We start from the raw sequence: 21,025 nt of genomic DNA, 5'->3' as shown, positions 1-21,025 counted from the left end.
TAAAGAAATGTATAGATGGATGGCTGAATGGATGGATGGATGGATGGATGAGGCAAGGAGGGAAAATGGACAGATGGACGCATGCATGAACAGAGGAATGTATAGATGGATGGAGGGAAGGATGAAAAGAGGGATGGAGGGAGAGGTGTATGGATAGAGGATGTACAGATGGATGGATGGAAAGATGGAGGGATGGATGAGGGATGGAGGGATGGATGGATGGAGGGATGGATGAGTGACTAGACAGATGGGTGGATGGAGGGATGGATGGACAGACGGATGAAGGAATAGAGGATACAGATAAAACGGATAGATAAATAAGTGAATATGCGGCAAGATACATGGACAGACAGAAGCATGAATAAATGAAGAGATACGAATGGGTGGGACAGAGGCCGGACTGAGAGTACGGAGGGGAGGGCGTTTGCCTTGCACGCGGCCGACCCGGGTTCGATTCCCAGCATCCCAAACGGTCCCCTGAGCAGCGCCAGGAGCCATTCCTGAGTGCAGGGCCAGAAGGAACCCCTGAGCATCGCCGGGTGGGACCCCAACAAACAAACAAGAGGAAATGGGTGAGGACGGATAGGTGGGTGAGAGATATGGATCGATATGGTGGATGGATGGTGAAATATGAGAAGACAGAGAAGGGTGGATGGGAGGACGGATGAGAGGATGGATCGATAAGTGATGGATGGAGAGAGACAATGTATATGGATAGATGATGTGAAGGATGGTGGGTAAATGATCAATGGATAGGTAGCCCTGTAGCACTGTCCTCCCGTTGTTCATCAATTTGCTCGAGCAGGTACCAGTCACGTCTCCGTTGTGAGAGTTCTTGTTACTGTGTTCGGCATATGGAATACTCCACGGGGAGCTTGCCAGGCTCTGCCGTGCAGGCGGGATCCTCTCGGGAGCTTGCCGGGCTCTCCAAGAGGGGCAGAGGATGGATAGGTAGATTTATATAAAGATAGATGATTTGATGGACGATGAATGAATGACGGATGGATGTCCTATGCAGAGGAGGATGGAGGGTGGATGGAGGGTGGATGGATCGATAGATAGGCAGATGATAAAAATGGATAGATGAAATTACAGGTGATTGATGGATGGATGTCCTATACCTGGAAGGATGGATGGGTGGATGGAGAGGGTGGGTGGATGGATCGATAGATAGGGAGATGATAAAAATGGATAGATGAAATTACGGGTGATTGATGGATGTCCTATGCACGGAAAGATGGATGGGTGGATGGAGAGGGTGGGTGGATGGATCAATAGGTAGATTGTATACATGGATAGATGACATAAAGGATGATGATCAATACATGTACTATAGATAGGACACATGGGTGTATGAGAGAGAGGATAAATGGATGGATAGATAAATGACATATAGAGATAGATGATGTGATGAATGGTGGATGAATGGTGGATGCACGTCTTATTCAGATAAGGATGGATGGATGGATCACTTGATCACTTCAGTTCCCGTTAGTCGTCGATTTGCTCGAGCGGGCACCAGTAACGTCTCCATTTGTCCCTGTCGCGTGCTAGTGTAGCCCAATGGCATCTGTTCGCTCTGGGAACATGAAGAGCCTCAAACCGATGGTTCACGATCTTGATGAAGAAGTCTGACCATCTGGTAGGTGGGCGGCCACGTGGTCTTTTGACGCCCCGTGGAATCCAGTCGGTAACGGCTCTAGTCCAGCGGTCGTCTTTAAATCTCATTACGTGACCAGCCCATCTGATTTTCGACACCTTGGCAAACGAGACAGCGTCCCTGATTCTTGACCGTCGACGGAGGTCGGAACTCCGGATTCTTTCTCTCATTTGAGTGAAGCGTGATACTCCATGGATGGATAGAGAGATGATATCCATGGATCGGTGATCTGATGGATGATTGATGGATGTTCTATACACAGGGGCTGGAGTGATAGCGGGTAGGGCATTTGCCTGGCACGTGGCCGACCCGGGTTCGATTCCTCCGACCCTCTCGGAGAGCCCAGCAAGCTCCTGAGAGGATCCCGCCCGCACGGCAGAGCCTGGCAAGCCCCCCGTGGCATCTTCGAGATGCCAAACACAGTCCCAACGAGTCTCACCATGGAGACATGAACTGGTGCCCACTCGAGCCAATCGATGAACAACGGGAGGACAGTGTGACCGTGCTACTACGTACAGAAGGATGGATGGGTGGATGGAGAAGGGAGTGAACGATGGATGACAGACACTGAAGAGATAGATGGATACACAGATTACAGAGATAAGTATGATGGAGAGGTGGGTTTCAGCTGCTACCCAGGAGGCTGCACAGGTGGGCAGAGGAGCCAGGCTGGATGAGTAAGTGATTCTCAAATGTGCAGATGGGGGGTGGGTTGATGGATGGAGACGTCTTTCTCGGCTCCCTCACTGTGAACCACACCTCGAAGCAGAAGAACCCTGTTCTGAGGCTGGAGCGGTAGCACAGCGGGTAAGGCATTTGCCTTGCATGCGGCCGACCTGGGTTCGAGTCCCAGCATCCCATCGGGTCCCCTGAGCACCACCAGGAGTGATTCCTGAGTGCAGAGCCAGGAGTCAGCCCTGAGCATCGCTGGGTGGGACCCCAAAAGAAAAAAAGAAAAAAAGAAAGGAAATGGAAGGAAGGAAGGAAGGAAGGAAGGAAGGAAGGAAGGAAGGAAGGGAGGGAGGGAGGGAAGGAGGTAGGGAAGGAAAGAAGGAAGGAAGGAAGGGAGGGAGGGAGGGAGGGAAGGAGAAAGGGAAGGAGGTAGGCAAGGAAAGAAGGAAGGAAGGAAAGAAGGAAGGAGAGGAAGGAAGGAGGGAGGGAGGGGAGGAAGGAGAAGAAGGAAGGAAGGAGAGGAAGGAAGGAAGGAGAGGAAGGAAGGAAGGAAGGAAGGAGGGAAGAGAGGAAGGAAGGAAGGGGGATGGAAGGAAGGAAGGAAGGGAGGGAGGGAGGGAAGGAGAAAGGAAGGAGGTAGGGAAGGAAAGAAGGAAGGAAGGAAGGAAGGAAGGGGAAGGAAGAAGGAAAGAAGGAAGGAAGGAAGGAAGAAAGGAAGGGAGGGAGGGAGGGAGGGAGGGAGGGAGGAAGGAAGGAAGGGGGATGGAAGGAAGGAAGGGAGGGAGAGAGGGAAGGAGAAAGGGAAGGAGGTAGGGAAGGAAAGAAGGAAGGAAGGAAGGAAGGAAGGAAGGAAGGAAGGAAGGAAGGAAGGAAGGGGGAAAGGAAGGAAGGGGGATGGAAGGAAGGGAGGGAGGGAGGGAAGGAGAAAGGGAAGGAGGTATGGAAGGAAAGAAGGAAGGAAGGAAGGAAGGGGGAAAGAAGGAAGGAAGGAGAGGAAGGAAGGAGGGAAGGAGGGAAGAGAGGAAGGAAGGAAGGAAGGAAGGAAGGAAGGAAGGAAGGGGGATGGAAGGAAGGAAGGGAGGGAGGGAGGGAGAGAGGGAGGGAGGAAGGGAAGGAGGGAAGGAGGTAAGAAGGAAGGAGGGAAGGAAGGGAAAGGAAGGAAGGATGAAAGCAAGGGGAAGGAAGGAATGAAGGAGGAAGGGAGGGGAGGAAGGGAAGGAAGGTGGGAAGGAGAAAAGAAGGGAAGGCAGGAAGAAAATGGAGGGAGGGAAGAAAGAAGGAAGGGAGGGAAGGAAGGAGGGAGGGAAGGAAGGAGGAAGGAGGGAATGAAGGAAGAAAATGGAGAGAGGGAAGAAAGAGAAGGAAGGAGGGAAGGAAGGAAGAAAAAGGGGCCGGAGCGATATCCCAGAGGGGAGGGCATTGGCCTTGCACGTGGCCAACCTGGGTTCGATTCCCAGCATCCCAGAGGATCCCCCGAGCACCACCAGGAGGGATTCCTGAGCGCATGAGCCGGGAGGAACCCAAAAAGACAAAAAAAAAAGAAGAAGAACCCCATTCTGTCTTTCCGACTGGAAGGGGACACAGATCTGGGCGTGAAACTCCCCCCCGCAGACCGCCATGCTGGCTCTTCGTCCTGGGCTGCCCACCCTCTGGCCCCACCATTATCCGATCCGTTAGCGGCTGACACGCCCACTGAAGGGGGCCATCCCCCGACACAGACGCGCGTTTCCTGTCTGGCGAGAGGCTGTGGGCACACTCAGGGCCTCCAACCTGCGTGGAACCAGCCAACAGGGCCTCGCTCCTGTTCTGGCGCGGCACCCAGAGGCGACCGAGAAAGGGCGGCACGGCAGAGGAATGATCCCGCCCGGCCTCACGTGTGCGCCAGGCCAGACACCCGGTGGTGCCTGAGGGCGTCTGGGCCAGCGACCCAGCCCTTGGATATTTGGATGGGAGGATGCTCGTAATCTCCCCGAGAGGTAAAGGTAAAGGTAAAGGCCCTCCCGTTGATCGTCGATTTGCTCGAGCGGGCCCAGTAACGTCTCCATTGGAGACTTTGTTGTTACTGTGTCTGGCATATCGAATACTCTCGGTAGCTTGCCGGGCTCTCCGAGAGGGGCGGAGGAATCGAACTCGGGTTGGCCATGTTGGCCGCGTGCAAGGCAGACGCCCTACCCGCTGTGCTATCGCTCCCCGAGAGGGCAGAGGGATTTGGGCAAGGCACGGATGTCCCCAAAGGTCAGCGGTGGATTCCCTGGGCATGGCCCCACTCACCCGGACAGCATCTCAAAGATCAGGATGCCCAGGGCCCACCAGTCCACGGCTCTCCCGTGACCCTTGCTCTGGATGACTTCGGGGGCCAGGTACTCTGGTGTGCCACACAGGGTCCACGTCCTGGGGGGAGGAGAAGGGAAAAGGACACATATGAGCAGTGCTCACTCGGAGTAGCTTCGGTGTGAGGGTCACTAGGACTTTCCTCCTTTCTACCCATCTGCCTACTCACACTTCTATCCATCATCATCAACACGTTCGTTCACTCATCGACCCATCCAATTCATCATCCGCCCATTATCCGACCAACTATGCACTCATCGACCCATTCATTCACTCATCTACCCATCTGTCAACTAATCGTCCATCATCCATCCAGCTATCCACTTGTCTACCCATTCAGTCACTCATCTACCATCCACTCATCATCCCATCATCAATTCATCAATCATCCATCATCTATACAACCATCCACTCATCTGTCCATTCACTCATCTGCCCATTCATCCACCCATCTATCCATCAACCTATCATCCATCCATCCATCCATCCATCCACTCTACCAATCCATCATTTCATCCATAACCGTCTACCCATCATCCACCAATTCATCCTTCCCTATCAACCCATCCATCCATCCATCCATCCATCAATTCGTCATGCAACTATACACTCATGGACCCATTCATTCACTTATCTACACATCCATCAAGTCATCATCCATTATCCATCCAACTATCCACTCACTGATCCATTCATTCACTCATCTACCCGTTCACCATCCATCTATCCATCAATTCATCATCCATCCAACAATTCACTTATCTACCAATTCATCACTTCATCCATAACTGACTATCCATCATCCACCAATTTATGCTCCCCTAACCAATTCATCCATCCATCCATCCATCAATTCATCATCCAACCATGCACTCACCTACCCATTCATTAACTCACCTACCACCCATCCATCATCCATTAATGGACTCATCATCCATCTCCCATCCATTATCCAATCATCAACCCATTCACTCACTCATCTACCAATCCATCATTTCATCCAAACCGTCTACCCATCATCCACCAATTCATTCTCCCCTACCAATCCATCCATCCACCCATCCATCCATCCATCCATCCATCCACCCACCCATCCACCCACCCATCCATCCATCCATCCACCCACCCATCCACCCACCCATCCATCCATCCATCCATCCACCCATCCATCCATCCATCGCTTCATCATCCACCCAACCATCCATGGATCTACCAATCCACCATTTCATCCACCACCATCTACCCATCATCCATCAATTCATTTCCAGTACCAAGCCATCCATCCATCCACTCACCCATCCATCCATCCACCCATCCATCCATCCATCCATCCATTCATCATCTACACATCGTCCATCATCTACCCAACCACCGACTAACCCACCCATTCGTTCACTCATCTACCCACCTACCAATCCATCCATCCATCGACCCATCCATCCATCCATCGACCCATCCATCCATCCATCCACTCATCCATCCATCCATCCATCCATCCATCCATCCATCCATCCTTCCTTCCTTCCATCCATCCATCCACTCACCCATCCATCCATCCATCCATCCACCCACCCAGCCACCCACCCACCCACCCATCTATCCATGCACCCATCCATCCACCCACCCACTCACCCATCCATCCATCCATCCATCCATCCATCCTTCCATCCATCCACCCATTGGTCCACACATCCATCCACCCATCCATCCATCCTTCCATCCATCCACCCACCCATCCATCCATCCATCCATCCATTTTTCCATCCATCCATCCACCCATCCATCCATCCACCCATTCATCCACCCACCCATCCACCCATCCATCCATCCATCCATCCACCCACCTACCCATCCATCCATCCATCCATCCTTCCATCCATCCTTCCATCCACCCATCCACCCACCCATCCACCCACCCATCCACCCATCCATCCACCCACCCATCTATCCACCCATCTATCCATCCACCTATCCATCCATCCACCCATCCATCCACCCATCCATCCGTACATACATGCAGCCACCCATCCACCCATCCATCCATCTATCCATCCACCCATCCATCCATCCACCCATCCATCCATCCACCCATTCATCCACCCACCCATCCATCCATCCATTCATCCATCCACCCACCTACCCATCCATCCATCCTTCCATCCATCCATCCATCCATCCACCCACCCACCCATCCACCCAACCACCCATCCATCCATCCATCCATCCACCCATCCACCCACCCATCCATCCATCCATCCATCCATCCATCCATCCACCCACCCATCCATCATCTACACATCGTCCATCCATCTTCTACCCGACCACCCACTTACCTACCCATTCGTTCACTCATCTACCCACCTACCAATCCATCCATCCATCCATCCACCCATCCATCCATCCTCTATCCATTGTCCGTTCACCATCAATCCAACCATCCCCTCATCAACCAATTTGTCTATCATTTCATCCTGGCATCCCATATAGTCCCCCCGAGCACTGCCGGGAGTCATTCCTGAGTGCATGAGCCCGGAGTAACCCCTGAGCATCGCCAGGTGTGACCCAAAAAACAAACAAACGAACAAACAAAAGAATAAACACGGCACCATAGGTGATTGGCAGTTGCCAAGGACACAGGAAAACAGATATAGAAGGAAAAAGTATTTAAAAAAAAACTTATATAAGAAAAACATTCGGGACTGGAGCGATAGCCCAGCGGGTAGGGCGTCTGCCTTGCGCATAGCCGGCCCGGCCAAGCCGGGTTCGATTCCTCCGCCCCTCTCAGAGAGCCTGGCCAGCTCCCGAGAGTATCTCGCCCTCACAGCAAAGCCTGGCAAGGTCTCCGTGATGTATTCAATATGGCAAACACAGTAACAATCGCCAAGCACAGTAGCAATCGCCAAACACAGTAACAATCGCCAAACACAGTAACAATTGCCAAACAAACACAGTAACAATCACCAAACACAGTAGCAATCGCCAAACACAGTAACAATCGCCAAACACAGTAACAATTGCCAAACAAACACAGTAACAATCACCAAACACAGTAGCAATCGCCAAACACAGTAACAATCGCCAAACAAACACAGTAACAATCACCAAACACAGTAGCAATCGCCAAACACAGTAACAATCGCCAAACACAGTAACAATCGCCAAACAAACACAGTAACAATCACCAAACACAGTAGCAATCGCCAAACACAGTAACAATCGCCAAACACAGTAACAATCGCCAAACAAACACAGTAACAATCACCAAACACAGTAGCAATCGCCAAACACAGTAACAATCACCAAACACAGTAACAATTGCCAAACAAACACAGTAACAATCACCAAACACAGTAGCAATCGCCAAACAAACACAGTAACAATCACCAAACACAGTAGCAATCGCCAAACACAGTAACAATCGCCAAACACAGTAACAATTGCCAAACAAACACAGTAACAATCACCAAACACAGTAGCAATCGCCAAACACAGTGACAATTGTCACAATGGAGATGTTACTGGGCCCGCTTGAGCGAATCGATGAACAACGGGAGGACGGTGATGGTTACGGTGACCGTCCCTGCATGTGCTAAATCCATCCATGTTGCAGTTGTCCACCCACTGTCTCGGGCCTCCCCCGTGCCTCTTCCGTCCACAGCCCCTGAGCTCCCCGACTCCTCGCAGTTCTGCACATCCTTCTGTGAGCTCCAGTCTGCTCCCATCTCCTCCGGACACAGGCCTGACATTAGAGGCGTGTTCTAGCAGACAGGACACCGGGCGGATAGTAGGGTCGGCCGATGATCTGAGTGGCCCTTGCCCCCCGCCCCCCACCCCAGTGGCCACTCCACGCGTCCCGTGCTCTTTCTCAGCTGGTTTTGTGCTCAGGGAACTGCATGCAGGGCTGAGTTTCTCGGAGAAATAGTGGAAGCTCTGGTCGAACCACGCATGCGGAGAAGAATCAAGGCCTTAAGGGAGAGAGACAGACACACAGAGAGACACAGAGAGAGAATGAGAGTGAGAGAGAAAGAGAGGGCTGGAGCCATAGCACGGCGGGGAGGGCGTTGGCCTGGCACAGGGCCGACCCGGGTTCGATTCCCGGCATCCCATAGGGTCCCCCGAGCACCGCCAGGAGTCATTCCTGAGTGCAGAGCCAGGAGTCAGCCCTGAGCATCGCCAGATGGGACCAAAAAAGCAAAAAAAATTTCTCCATCCGCCTCGGGAGTGGAAGAAACCAGCGCTGCACACCGAGAGCCAGAGCTGTGCAGTTTCCTGCACACAAGTCAGAGCCCGGCCCGGGCAGAGCACAAGGCACAAGAAACAACTCCCGATGCAGCGTGCGGAGCTGAAGAAGCAGTTGGGGAAAGAGAGAAAAATCAAAGAGCAAACGCAAAGATTCCTGGGAACCGAGGAAAATGAGGACAGGAGCCACCAGCCCTGGTGGACACAGTGAACGCTGGATCAGGGCTGGAGCGATAACCCAGCGGGGAGGGTGTTTGCCTTGCATGCAGCCAACCCGGGTTCGATTCCCAGCATCCCTAGGGTCCCTCGAGCACTGCCAGGGGTCATTCCTGAGCGCAGAGCCAGGAGGGACCCCTGAGCATCGCCGGGTGGGACCCAAAAAGAAAAAGAAATAAATTAAATTAAATTAAGAAAAAAGAACAAGGAAGATCAATAAACCGTTAGCAAGACTCAGAGAGCGAGAGACAGAGTCCGAGAGAAAGTGGCTGCCATAGAGGAGGGCGGGATGGTGGGAGGGAAACTGAGGATATTGGTGGTAGGAAATGTGCACCACTGGAGGGACGGGTGTTGGATCACTGCATGACCGAAATGCAGTTACGAACAGCTTTGTAACTGAATTTCACGGTGAATCAATGAAAAAAGACCGTAAGAGACGAAGAGATGTGAATGGGACCAGTGTCATAACGCCAAGCCCCCCTGGGACCCCCAAAGGCTCCCCCATGGACTGAGTTCTGGTGCCAGATGTCCACACTGCTTTCCCGAGAGACACAGGTTACACGGAAAGATGATGGCCAAGATGGTGGAAACTACCCAAATGCCCCACGGCGGATGAAGGAATCGGGAAGTTGTACAATTTAGACGGAGTGAAATACTATGCAGCCCTGAAAAAGGAATAAAAAGCATGGAATGTGCAACCACCCGGATTTGTATTTGTGTGTATTTCTATCTTTGTGTCTCTGTGTGTGTTCTCTGTGTGTGTATGCATTCTGTGCGTCTCTGTGTCTGTGTCTCTGTGTGTCACTGTGTGTCTGTGTATGTCTATGTCTTTGTGTCTCTGCGTGTGTTATCTGTGTGTATATGCGTTCGTGTGCGTCTCTGTGTGTCTCTGTGTCTGTGTCTCTGTGTGTCTGTGTCTCTATGTGTCTGTGTGTGTCTCTCTGTGTGTGTCTGTGTGTATTTCTGTCTTTGTGTCTCTGTGTGTGTTCTCTGTGTGTATGCGTTCGTGTGCGTCTCTGTGTGTCTCTGTGTCTGTGTCACTGTGTGTCTGTGTCTCTGTGTATCTCTGTCTTTGTGTCTCTGTGTGTGTTATCTGTGTGTGTATGCATTCGTGTGTGTCTCTGTGTGTCTCTGTGTCTGTGTGTGTCACTGTGTGTCTGTGTGTGTCTCTGTGTGTATTTCTGTCTTTGTGTCTCTGTGTGTGTTCTCTGTGTGTGTATGCGTTCGTGTGCGTCTCTGTGTGTCTCTGTGTCTGTGTCTCTGTGTGTCTTTGTGTGTCTGTGTGTATTTCTGTTTTTGTGTCTCTGTGTGTGTTATCTGTGTGTGTCTGTGTGTCTCTATGTCTCTGTCTCTGTGTCTTTGTGTCACTGTGTGTCTCTGTGCATGTGTCTGTGTGTATTTCTGTCTTTGTGTCTCTGTGTGTTATCCGTGTGTGTATGCATTCGTGTGCATCTCTGTGTGTCTGTGTCTCTGTGTGTCTGTGTCTCACTGTGTGTCTCTGTGTGTCTCTGTGTGTATTTCTGTCTTTGTGTCTCTGTGTGTGTTATCTGTGTGTGTATGCATACATGTGTGTCTCTGTGTGTCTCTGTGTCTGTGTGTCTGTGTCACTGTGTGTCTGTGTGTGTCTCTGTGTGTGTCTGTGTGCGTCTGTGTGTATTTCTGTCTTTGTGTTTCTGTGTATGTTATCTATGTGTGTCTCTGTGTTTCTCTGTGTGTCTCTGTGTGTCTCTGTGTCTGTGTCTCTGTGTGTCACTGTGTGTCTGTGTGTGTCTCTGTGTGTATTTCTGTCTTTGTGTCTCTGTGTGTGTATGCGCTCATGTGTGTCTCTGTGTGTCTGTGTCTGTGTGTCTGTGTCACTGTGTGTCTTGTGTCTCTGTGTGTGTCTCTGTGTGTATTTCTTTGTGTCTCTGTGTGTGTATGCGTTCGTGTGTGTCTCTGTGTCTGTGTGTCTGTGTCACTGTGTGTCTCTGTGTGTCTCTGTGTGTCTCTGTGTGTGCGTCTGTGTGTATTTCTGTCTTTGTGTCTCTGTGTGTGTTATCTGTGTGTGTCTGTGTGTGTCTGTGTGTGTCTCTGTGTCTGTGTCTCTGTGTGTCACTGTGTGTCACTGTGTGTCTCTGTGTGTCTCTGTGTGTCTCTGTGTGTGCGTCTGTGTGTATTTCTGTCTTTGTGTCTCTGTGTGTGTTATCTGTGTGTGTCTGTGTGTGTCTCTGTGTGTATTTCTGTCTTTGTGTCACTGTGTGTCACTGTGTGTCACTGTGTGTCTCTGTGTCTCTGTGTGTCTCTTTGTGTGCGTCTGTGTGTATTTCTGTCTTTGTGTCTCTGTGTGTGTTATCTGTGTGTGTCTGTGTGTTTCTCTGTGTGTCTCTGTGTCTGTGTCTCTGTGTGTCACTGTGTGTCTCTGTGTGTCTCTGTGTGTCTCTGTGTGTGCGTCTGTGTGTATTTCTGTCTTTGTGTCTCTGTGTGTGTTATCTGTGTGTGTCTGTGTGTGTCTGTGTGTGTCTCTGTGTCTGTGTCTCTGTGTGTCACTGTGTGTCACTGTGTGTCTCTGTGTGTCTCTGTGTGTCTCTTTGTGTGCGTCTGTGTGTATTTCTGTCTTTGTGTCTCTGTGTGTGTTATCTGTGTGTGTCTGTGTGTTTCTCTGTGTGTCTCTGTGTCTGTGTCTCTGTGTGTCACTGTGTGTCTCTGTGTGTCTCTGTGTGTCTCTGTGTGTCTCTGTGTGTCTCTGTGTGTGCGTCTGTGTGTATTTCTGTCTTTGTGTCTCTGTGTCTGTTATCTGTGTGTGTCTGTGTGTGTCTGTGTGTGTCTCTGTGTCTGTGTCTCTGTGTGTCACTGTGTGTCACTGTGTGTCTCTGTGTGTCTCTGTGTGTCTCTGTGTGTGCGTCTGTGTGTATTTCTGTCTTTGTGTCTCTGTGTGTGTTATCTGTGTGTGTCTGTGTGTGTCTGTGTGTGTTTCTGTGTGTCTCTGTGTGTCTCTTTGTGTGCGTCTGTGTGTATTTCTGTCTTTGTGTCTCTGTGTGTGTTATCTGTGTGTGTCTGTGTGTTTCTCTGTGTGTCTCTGTGTCTGTGTGTTTCTCTGTGTGTCTCTGTGTGTCTCTGTGTGTCTCTGTGTGTCTCTGTGTGTGCATCTGTGTGTATTTCTGTCTTTGTGTCTCTGTGTGTGTTATCTGTGTGTGTCTGTGTGTTTCTCTGTGTGTCTCTGTGTCTGTGTCTCTGTGTGTCTCTGTGTGTCTCTGTGTGTCTCTGTGTGTCTCTGTGTGTGCATCTGTGTGTATTTCTGTCTTTGTATCTCTGTGTGTGTTATCTGTGTGTGTCTGTGTGTTTCTCTGTGTGTCTCTGTGTCTGTGTCTCTGTGTGTCACTGTGTGTCACTGTGTGTCTCTGTGTGTGTCTGTGTGTATTTCTGTCTTTGTGTCTCTGTGTGTGTGTTATCTTTGTGAGTATGCGTTCGTATGCGTCTCTGTGTGTCTCTGTGTCTGTGTCTCTGTGTGTCACTGTGTGTCTGTGTGTGTCTGTGTGTGTGTGGAAGTGGAGGAGGCGCTGCTGAGTGAACGCAATCAGAAGGGGAAGGGACAGATGCAGAGAGATCGCTCACAGCTGACAGACACACAACCAGGGGGGCAGCAAAGGGCCTAACACAACCCGCCCGGGGGAAAACGGGTCCACTCCGCTGAGTGGATGCGGGTGCGAGTGCGGGTGCGGGTGCGGGTGCGGGGAGGGGAGAATTCATTCACGGACAATGAGCTGGAGTGGAAGGCGGGTTGTTGCGAGGGCGTTGTGGCCCCTGGGGTGGGCTGGGTTGCAGGTCTCAGGGGCGTCTGCGACAATCAGACACAGTACCTCAAGCACAAACAACACAAACACGGAAGTCTCAAGGTTGCGCACTCGCCTCGAGCCTCCATCTAGCAGCCTGGGTGTGGGGGCCGCACAGCCAGTTGCCCCCTGACCCCGAGGGTCCCCCGGCCCCACTCTGCCAGATGCCACACACCGTCCCCCGCACAAACAGCCTCTCTGGGTATGGGGACGGGATAACACACACACAGAGACACAAAGACAGAAATACACACAGACACACGCACGGAGACACACACAGACACACCGAGACACACACACAGAGATGCACACGAACGCATACACACACAGATAACACACAGAGACACAAAGACAGAAATACACACAGAGACACGCACAGAGACACACACAGACACACAGTGACACACAGACATACAGAGACACAGACACAGAGACACACAGAGATGCACACGAACGCATATACACACAGATAACACACACAGAGACACAAAGACAGAAATACACAGACACACACAGACACACACAGACACACAGTGACACACAGACACACAGTGACAGACACAGAGACACACAGAGATGCACACGAACGCATACACACACAGATAACTCACACAGAGACACAAAGACAGAAATACACACAGAGACACGCACAGAGACACATACAGACACACAGTGACACACAGACACACAGAGACACAGACACAGAGACACACAGAGATGCACACGAACGCATACACACACAGATAACTCACACAGAGACACAAAGACAGAAATACACACAGACACAGACACACACAGAGAGACACACAGACACACACAGTGACACAAACACAGACACAGAGACACACAGACACAGACACACAGAGGCACACACAGATGCACACTGATGCACACACACAGGGACACCACACAGAGACACAAAGACATACATACACACAGAGACACACACAGAGAGACAGACACACAGAGATACACACACAGACAGACACACACACACAGACAGACACACACACATAGCGACACATTGAGACATACAGAGACACACACGATACACCCCCACCCCCACCCCTCCACACAGAGACATACAAAGACACACAAAGACAGATACACACACAAACACACATATCATCGACACACAGACACACAGATGCACAGAGACACACAAAGATACACACACATAGACACACCCCACACACCTACCACATACAAAACCACACAGAAACACATACAGAGACACACTCCCACACCCACCACACCCAAAAGCACACAACCATACACACATAGACAACAGACACACACAGAAACACACAGATACAGAGACGGACACACACACACACCCCTACACACAGACACACACAGAGATAGACATACACCACATGTACACAGACACAGGCAGACACACACCTGCCAACCACAGTCCGCAAGTATCTGTGTCCCTGATCCACCACCTTCTTGACGAATACACAGACAGACAGCACACACACACACACACACACACACACACACACACACACACACGCCACCCGCAATTGCAAGCCGCTCTCTCATGGGTCCACCAGCTTCTTGATGAATACACAGACAGACACACATACACACATACAGATATACACAGACACATACATACAGACACACAAACAGACACAGTGACACATAGAGACACAAAGAGACACACACGATACACCCTCACACCCCCCACAGAGACACACAAAGACACACAAAGACAGACACACACAAAAACACACATATTGTCGATACACAGGCACACACAGATGCACAGAGACCCACAAAGACACACACACACACAGACACACCCCACACAGCCACCACATACAAAACCACACAGAGACACACACATAGACACACCCCCACACACAAAAACACAGAGACATACACACATAGAAAACAGACACACACAGATACAGAGACATACACACGGGGACACACACAAACCCTACACATAGACACACACAGAGGTAGACAGACACACACCACATATACACAGACACACACACGCAGACACACACCTGCCAACCACAGTCCGCAAGTATCTGTGTCCCTGGTCCACCACCTTCTTGGCAAATACACAGAGAGACAACACACACACACACACACACACACACACACACACACACACACACCCGCGACCTGCAGCCGGAAGCCGCCCTCTCCTCACCGGTCCACCAGCTTCTTGGCGAAGCCGAAGTCGGTGAGCTTGATGTGCCCGTCGCGGTCGAGCAGGATGTTCTCGGGCTTGAGGTCGCGGTAGACGATGGCGTTGGCGTGCAGGTACTCGATGGCGCAGACGATCTCGGCCGAGTAGAAGAGGCCCGTGTGGCTGGAGAAGCGGCCGCGGTTCCGCAGGTAGCTGAAGAGCTCCCCGCCGGGCACAAACTCCATCAGCATGTAGAGGAACCGCTCATCGTGCGACGTCCAGAACCTGGAGGGTGGGCAAGGAGCAGCGGGGCTGAATCTGGCTCTGTGTCTGTGTGTGTATTGGGGGGGGGAGGAACACATGGTGGCAAGCCCAGAGGCTGGGAACGTGGGGGCTGCGTGGAGTGGACCACCCTGACCTCTCTGCAGGGCACAGTGCAGTTCCCCCATTTCTGCAGTGCTGCATCGTGCAGTTCCCCCATGGCTGCAGTGCCGCATCGTGCAGTTCCCCCATTTCTGCAGTGCTGCATCATGCAGTTTCCCCATGGCTGCAGTGCCACATCATGCAGTGCCCCCATTGTGCTGCAGTGCCGCATCATGCAGTTCCCCCATGGCTGCAGTGCCACATCGTGCAGTGCCCCCATGGCTGCAGTGCCACATCATGCAGTTCCCCCATTTCTGCAGTGCCGCATCATGCAGTGCCCAATGGATGCAGTGCCACATCATGCAGCTCCCCCATTTCTGCAGTGCCGCATCATGCAGTTCCCCCATGGCTGCAGTGCCACATCATGCAGTGCCCCCATGGCTGCAGTGCCACATCATGCAGTTCCCCCATTTCTGCAGTGTCACATCCTGCAGTGCCTCCATGGCTGTGTGCCGCATCAAGCAGTGTCCCATGGCTGCAGTGCCACACTGTGCAGTGCCCCCATGGCTGCATGCTGCATCGTGCAGTGCCCCATGGTTGCAGTGCCCCCATGGCTGCAGTGCCACATCATGCAGTTTCCCCCATATCTGCAGTGCCACATCATGCAGTGACCCCATGGCTGCAGCGCCACATCGTGCAGTTCCCCCATGGCTTCAGTGCCACATCGTGCAGTTCCCTCATCTCTGCAGTGACACGTCTGAAGCGCGGAAGAAAGGGAAGGGAAACGGGGCTGTAGAGAGAGCTGAAGGCTGCAGATACTTAGCCCGGCTGCACCTCGGGCTCCTTCTGTCCCTGCTCCCTGCCCCCCAGCGGAGCTGATGCAGGTCCAAGGGCCCCCCGGGCGCTGGTCAGGCTCACCCCTGACACTGCAGGGACGAAGCACAGCTGAGCCCTGACAGTCTGGCAGTGAACATGCAGCCTGGTGCGCTGAAAACTACCCAGGGAGCTTCGGGGGGCACTGCAGTTCCTGAGGGAGGGAGGTGGGTGCGCAGGGGAGAGGCAGAGAACAGGAGCAAGGCCCCTAGGGAACTGTGATGTACTGGACATCACTGGACTTGCACGGGGTTTAAAAAAACAACACGAAACAGAGAGGTTGGGCAGAGTGTTGGACGCTTGCCCTGCACACAGCTGACCCGGGTTCCAGACCTCTGGACCTCACCATGGGTAAGCACTGAGCACTGAGCCAGGAGTCAGCCCTGAGAACTGAGTCAGGTGTGAGCCCTGAGCATACAGCGGAGTCATCCCTGAGCACAGAGCTGGGAGTCAGTCCTGAGAACCGAGTCAGGAGTGAGCTCTGAGCATACAGCGGAGTCATCCCTGAGCACAGAGCTAGGAGTCAGTTCTGAGAACTGAGTCAGGAGTGAGCCCTGAGCACAGAACTGGGAGTGAGCCCTGAGCACAGAGCCTGGAGTCAGCGCTGAGCACAGAGCTGGGATTTAGCCCCGAGCACAGAGCTGGGAGTCAGTCCTGAGCACAGAGCCTGGAGTCAGCCCTGAGCACAGAGCCGGGCGTCCAGGGTTTACTGCGAGGCCACTTGCCACCCAAGTGTGCGACCTCCGTTTGTCTGCCCCTGCGACTCACTGTGAACACAGTGAAAAAGAAAGTGGGAAAATAAGTCTAAAAGAATCAAACATGGAGATTTATTTTGGAATTGGGGCCACACCCATTGCGGTGCTCAGGGGCTGACTCCAAACACAGTGCTCAGGGGAGCCCATGGGAGGCCGGGGATGGAGTGCAGCTCAGGCATGCGCAAGCCTCGAGCCTCACTCACCCTATTATCCCTCCAGACCGAATTTTTATTAATTTATTATTATTATTATTATTATTATTATTATTTTAATGGAATCAGCATGAGACACACAGTTACGAGGTTGTTCCCGGTTGGTTTTCAGTCGTATAATATTCCAACCTGGGAAGGAGGGAGGAAGGGAGGGAGGGAGGGAGGGAGGAAGAGAGACAAGGGGAAGGATGAAGGAAGGGAGGGAGGGAGAAAGTGAGAGAAAAGGAGGAGAGAGAAAAAGAGGGAGGGAAGGAGAAAGAGGGAGAGATGGAGAAATGGGGAGAGCGGGAGGGAAGGAGGCGGAGGGTTCAGGCAGAGAGACAGAGACAGAGACGGAGAGACAGAGACAGAGGGGGGGAGAGAGGGAGACAGAGACAAACAGAGAGAGGCAGAGACAGAGAGGGAGAGAGAGACATAGACAGAGAGACAGAGACAGAGAGAGGCAGAGACAAAGAGAGGAAAGGGAGAACGAGAGAGAGGGAGACAGGGAGAGACAGAGAGAGACAGAGAGAGACAGAGAGAGGCAGAGACAGAGAGGGAGAGACAAAGAGAGACAGAGACAGAGAGAGGAAAGAGAGAATGAGAGAGAGAGGGAGACAGGGAGAGACAGAGAGAGGCAGAGACAGAGAGAGGCAGAGACAGAGAGGGAGAGACAAAGAGAGACAGAGACAGAGAGAGGAAAGAGAGAATGAGAGAGAGAGGGAGACAGAGAGAGACAGAGAGAGGCAGAGACAGAGAGAGGCAGAGACAAAGAGAGGAAAGGGAGAACGAGAGAGAGAGAGAGGGAGACAGGAAGAGACAGAGAGAGGCAGAGACAGAGAGAGGAAAGGGAGAACGAGAGACAGAGGGAGAGAGGGAGACAGGGAGAGACAGAGACAGAGAGGCAGAGACAGAGAGGGAGAGACAGAGAGAGACAGAGACAGAGAGAGGAAAGAGAGAACGAGAGAGAGAGGGAGACAGGGAGAGACAGAGAGAGACAGAGAGAGACAGAGAGAGGCAGAGACAGAGAGAGGCAGAGACAAAGAGAGGAAAGGGAGAACGAGAGAGAGAGGAAGACAGGAAGAGACAGAGACAGAGAGGCAGAGACAGAGAGGGAGAGAGAGGGAGGGAGAGAGACAGAGACAGAGAGAGGCAGAGACAGAGACAGAGGAAAGGGAGAACGAGAGAGAGGGAGACAGGGAGAGACATAGACAGAGAGACAGAGACAGAGGCAGAGGCAGAGACAGAGGAAAGGGAGAACGAGAGAGAGAGAGGGAGAGAGGGAGAGAGGGAGAGAGAGAGCACGCCCCAAACCCGATCCTAATACCATTCGTCTGGGACTGCCGGAGCACCGAGGGGCAAGTCCATCTCCTGGAACCCAGGACCCACGGAGCAGAGACCCGGAATGCAGTTCCCATGGGCCCACAGTGCTCCTGCTGCTGACCAGTGCTGCTCCTGCTGGCCAGTGCTCCGTCCTCCCTCACACCAGGGGCAACAGTTATATTTGCGCTTGAACACCACTAGGTGGCGCTGCTGCTGGCACGGCCCCCGTGAGGAGCAGCGCCCGGGCTCAGTCTGCAAGGCAGTTCCTTGCAGGGCCTGTGAAGCCTCAGTTCACTGCAAAAACCCCTCCCCACACACATAGCACCCCCAGCGGGGGATGGGTGGGTCGGTAGGTGGGAGCACCCAGGAGGCAGAGATGGGGGCCCAGGCCGAGAGCGGGAGAGGAGCACGGAGAGACGCCCGGGCGCACGTGCAGAGAAGGGTGCTCTGTGCATCCTCGGCTCGGGGAACTGCATCGCGTCTCGCGTCTCTCTCTCGGCAACACGCGTATGTGTGTGGAGGGGAAAGGTGCACCTGTACTTGGAGTTCGGGGTGTTGTGGCAATGCCAGGGTTCAAGGGGGTCACGGGCACAGAGACCCTCTGAAGGGGTGCGAGGGTGGGACCAGCAAGCAAGACACCTGGCGCTCTACAGACCTGGGTGGGTGGATGGGTGGGTGGGTGGGTGGATGGATGGACGGATGGATGGATGAGTGAAGGGACGGATGGATGAGTGAAGGGATGGATGGATAAAGGGATGGATGGATGAATGAAGGGATGGATGGATGGATGAAGGGATGGATGACTGAAGGGATGGATGGATGGATGGATGGATGAGGAAGGGATGGATGGATGAGTGAAGAGATGGATGGATGACTGAAGGGATGGATGACTGAAGGAATGGATGGATGAGTGAAGGGATGGATGGATGGATAAAGAGATGGATGGATGAGTGAAGGGATGGATGAAGGGATGGATGGATGAGTGAAGAGATGGATGGATGAATGGATGAGTGAAGGGATTGATGGATGAGTGAAGGGATGAATGGATGAGTGAAGGGATTGATGGATGAGTGAAGGGATGAATGGATGAGTGAAGGGATGGATGGATAGATGAGGAAGGGATGGATGGATGAGTGAAGGGATGGATGAATGAGTGAAGGGATGGATGGATGAGTGAAGGGATGGATAGATGGATGAGTGAAGAGATGGATGGATGGATGAGTGAAGGGATGGATGGGTGAGTGAAGGGATGGATGAGTGAAGGGATGAATGGATGAGTGAAGGGATGGATAGATGGAGTAGTGAAGGGATGGATGGATGAGTGAAAGGATGGATGCATGGATGGATGAGTGAGGGGATTGATGAGTGAAAGGATGGATGGATGGATGGATGGATGGATGAGGAAGGGATGGATGGATGACTGAAGGGATAGATGAGTGAAGGGATGGATGGATGAGTGAAGGATGGATGGATGAAAAGATGGATGAATGGATGAGTGAAGGGATGGATGGATGGATGAGTGAAGGGTTGTATGGATGGATGGATGTGTGAAGGAATGGAAGGATGAGTGAAGGGATGGATGGATGAGTGAAGGGATGGATGGATGAGTGAAGAGATGGATGGATGGATGAGTGAAGGGATAGATGGATGAGTGAAGGGATGGATGGATGGATGACTGAAGGGATAGATGAGTGAAAGGATAGATGGATGACTGAAGGATGGATGGATGAAAGGATGGATGGATGGATGAGTGAAGGGTTGTATGGATGGATGGATGTGTAAAGGAATGGAAGGATGAGTGAAGGGATGGATGGATGAGTGAAGGGATGGATGGATGAGTGAAGAGATGGATGGATGGATGAGTGAAGGGATAGATGGATGAGTGAAGGGATGGATGGATGGATGACTGAAGGGATAGATGAGTGAAAGGATAGATGGATGACTGAAGGATGGATGGATGAAAGGATGGATGAATGGATGAGTGAAGGGATGGATGATGAGTGAAGGGATGGATGGATGGATGACTGACTGAAGGGATGGATGAGTGAATGGATGAATGGATGAGTGAAGGATGGATGGATGAAAGGATGGATGAATGGATGAGTGAAGGGATGGATGAATGAGTGAAGGGATAGATGGATGGATGGATGACTGAAGGGGTAGATGTGTGAAGGGATAGATGGATGAGTGAAGAATGGATGGATGAAAAGATGGATGAATGGATGAGTGAAGGGATGGATGGATAAGTGAAGGAATGGATGGATGGATGAGTGAAGGGTTGTATGGATGGATGGATGTGTGAAGGAATGGAAGGATGAGTGAAGGGATGAATGAATGAGTGAGGGGATGGATGGATGAGTGAAGAGATGGATGGATGGATGAGTGAAGGGATGGATGAATGAGTGAAGGGATGGATGGATGAATGAGTGAAGGGATGGATG

General features: G+C 52.0%; 1 protein-coding gene across 1 annotated transcript in view; it reads right to left on the bottom strand.

The window, feature by feature from the left end:
• PRKX (protein kinase cAMP-dependent X-linked catalytic subunit) overlaps positions 1–21,025 on the bottom strand; it is a gene marked incomplete at its 5' end in the record, with an annotated part of 90,884 nt that overhangs the window by 16,667 nt on the left and 53,192 nt on the right. The window contains 2 exons of the mRNA XM_056109613.1: positions 4,604–4,723; positions 15,101–15,364. Of these exons, the coding sequence (XP_055965588.1) occupies positions 4,604–4,723; positions 15,101–15,364 (384 nt within the window). The remainder of the gene's footprint in view (positions 1–4,603; positions 4,724–15,100; positions 15,365–21,025) is intronic.

This window comes from Sorex fumeus, unplaced genomic scaffold (assembly GCF_029834395.1).
Source record: "Sorex fumeus unplaced genomic scaffold, SorFum_2.1 ptg000331l, whole genome shotgun sequence".
Lineage (NCBI taxonomy): Eukaryota > Metazoa > Chordata > Mammalia > Eulipotyphla > Soricidae > Sorex > Sorex fumeus.
This window is presented reverse-complemented; position numbering and strand designations above follow the sequence as displayed.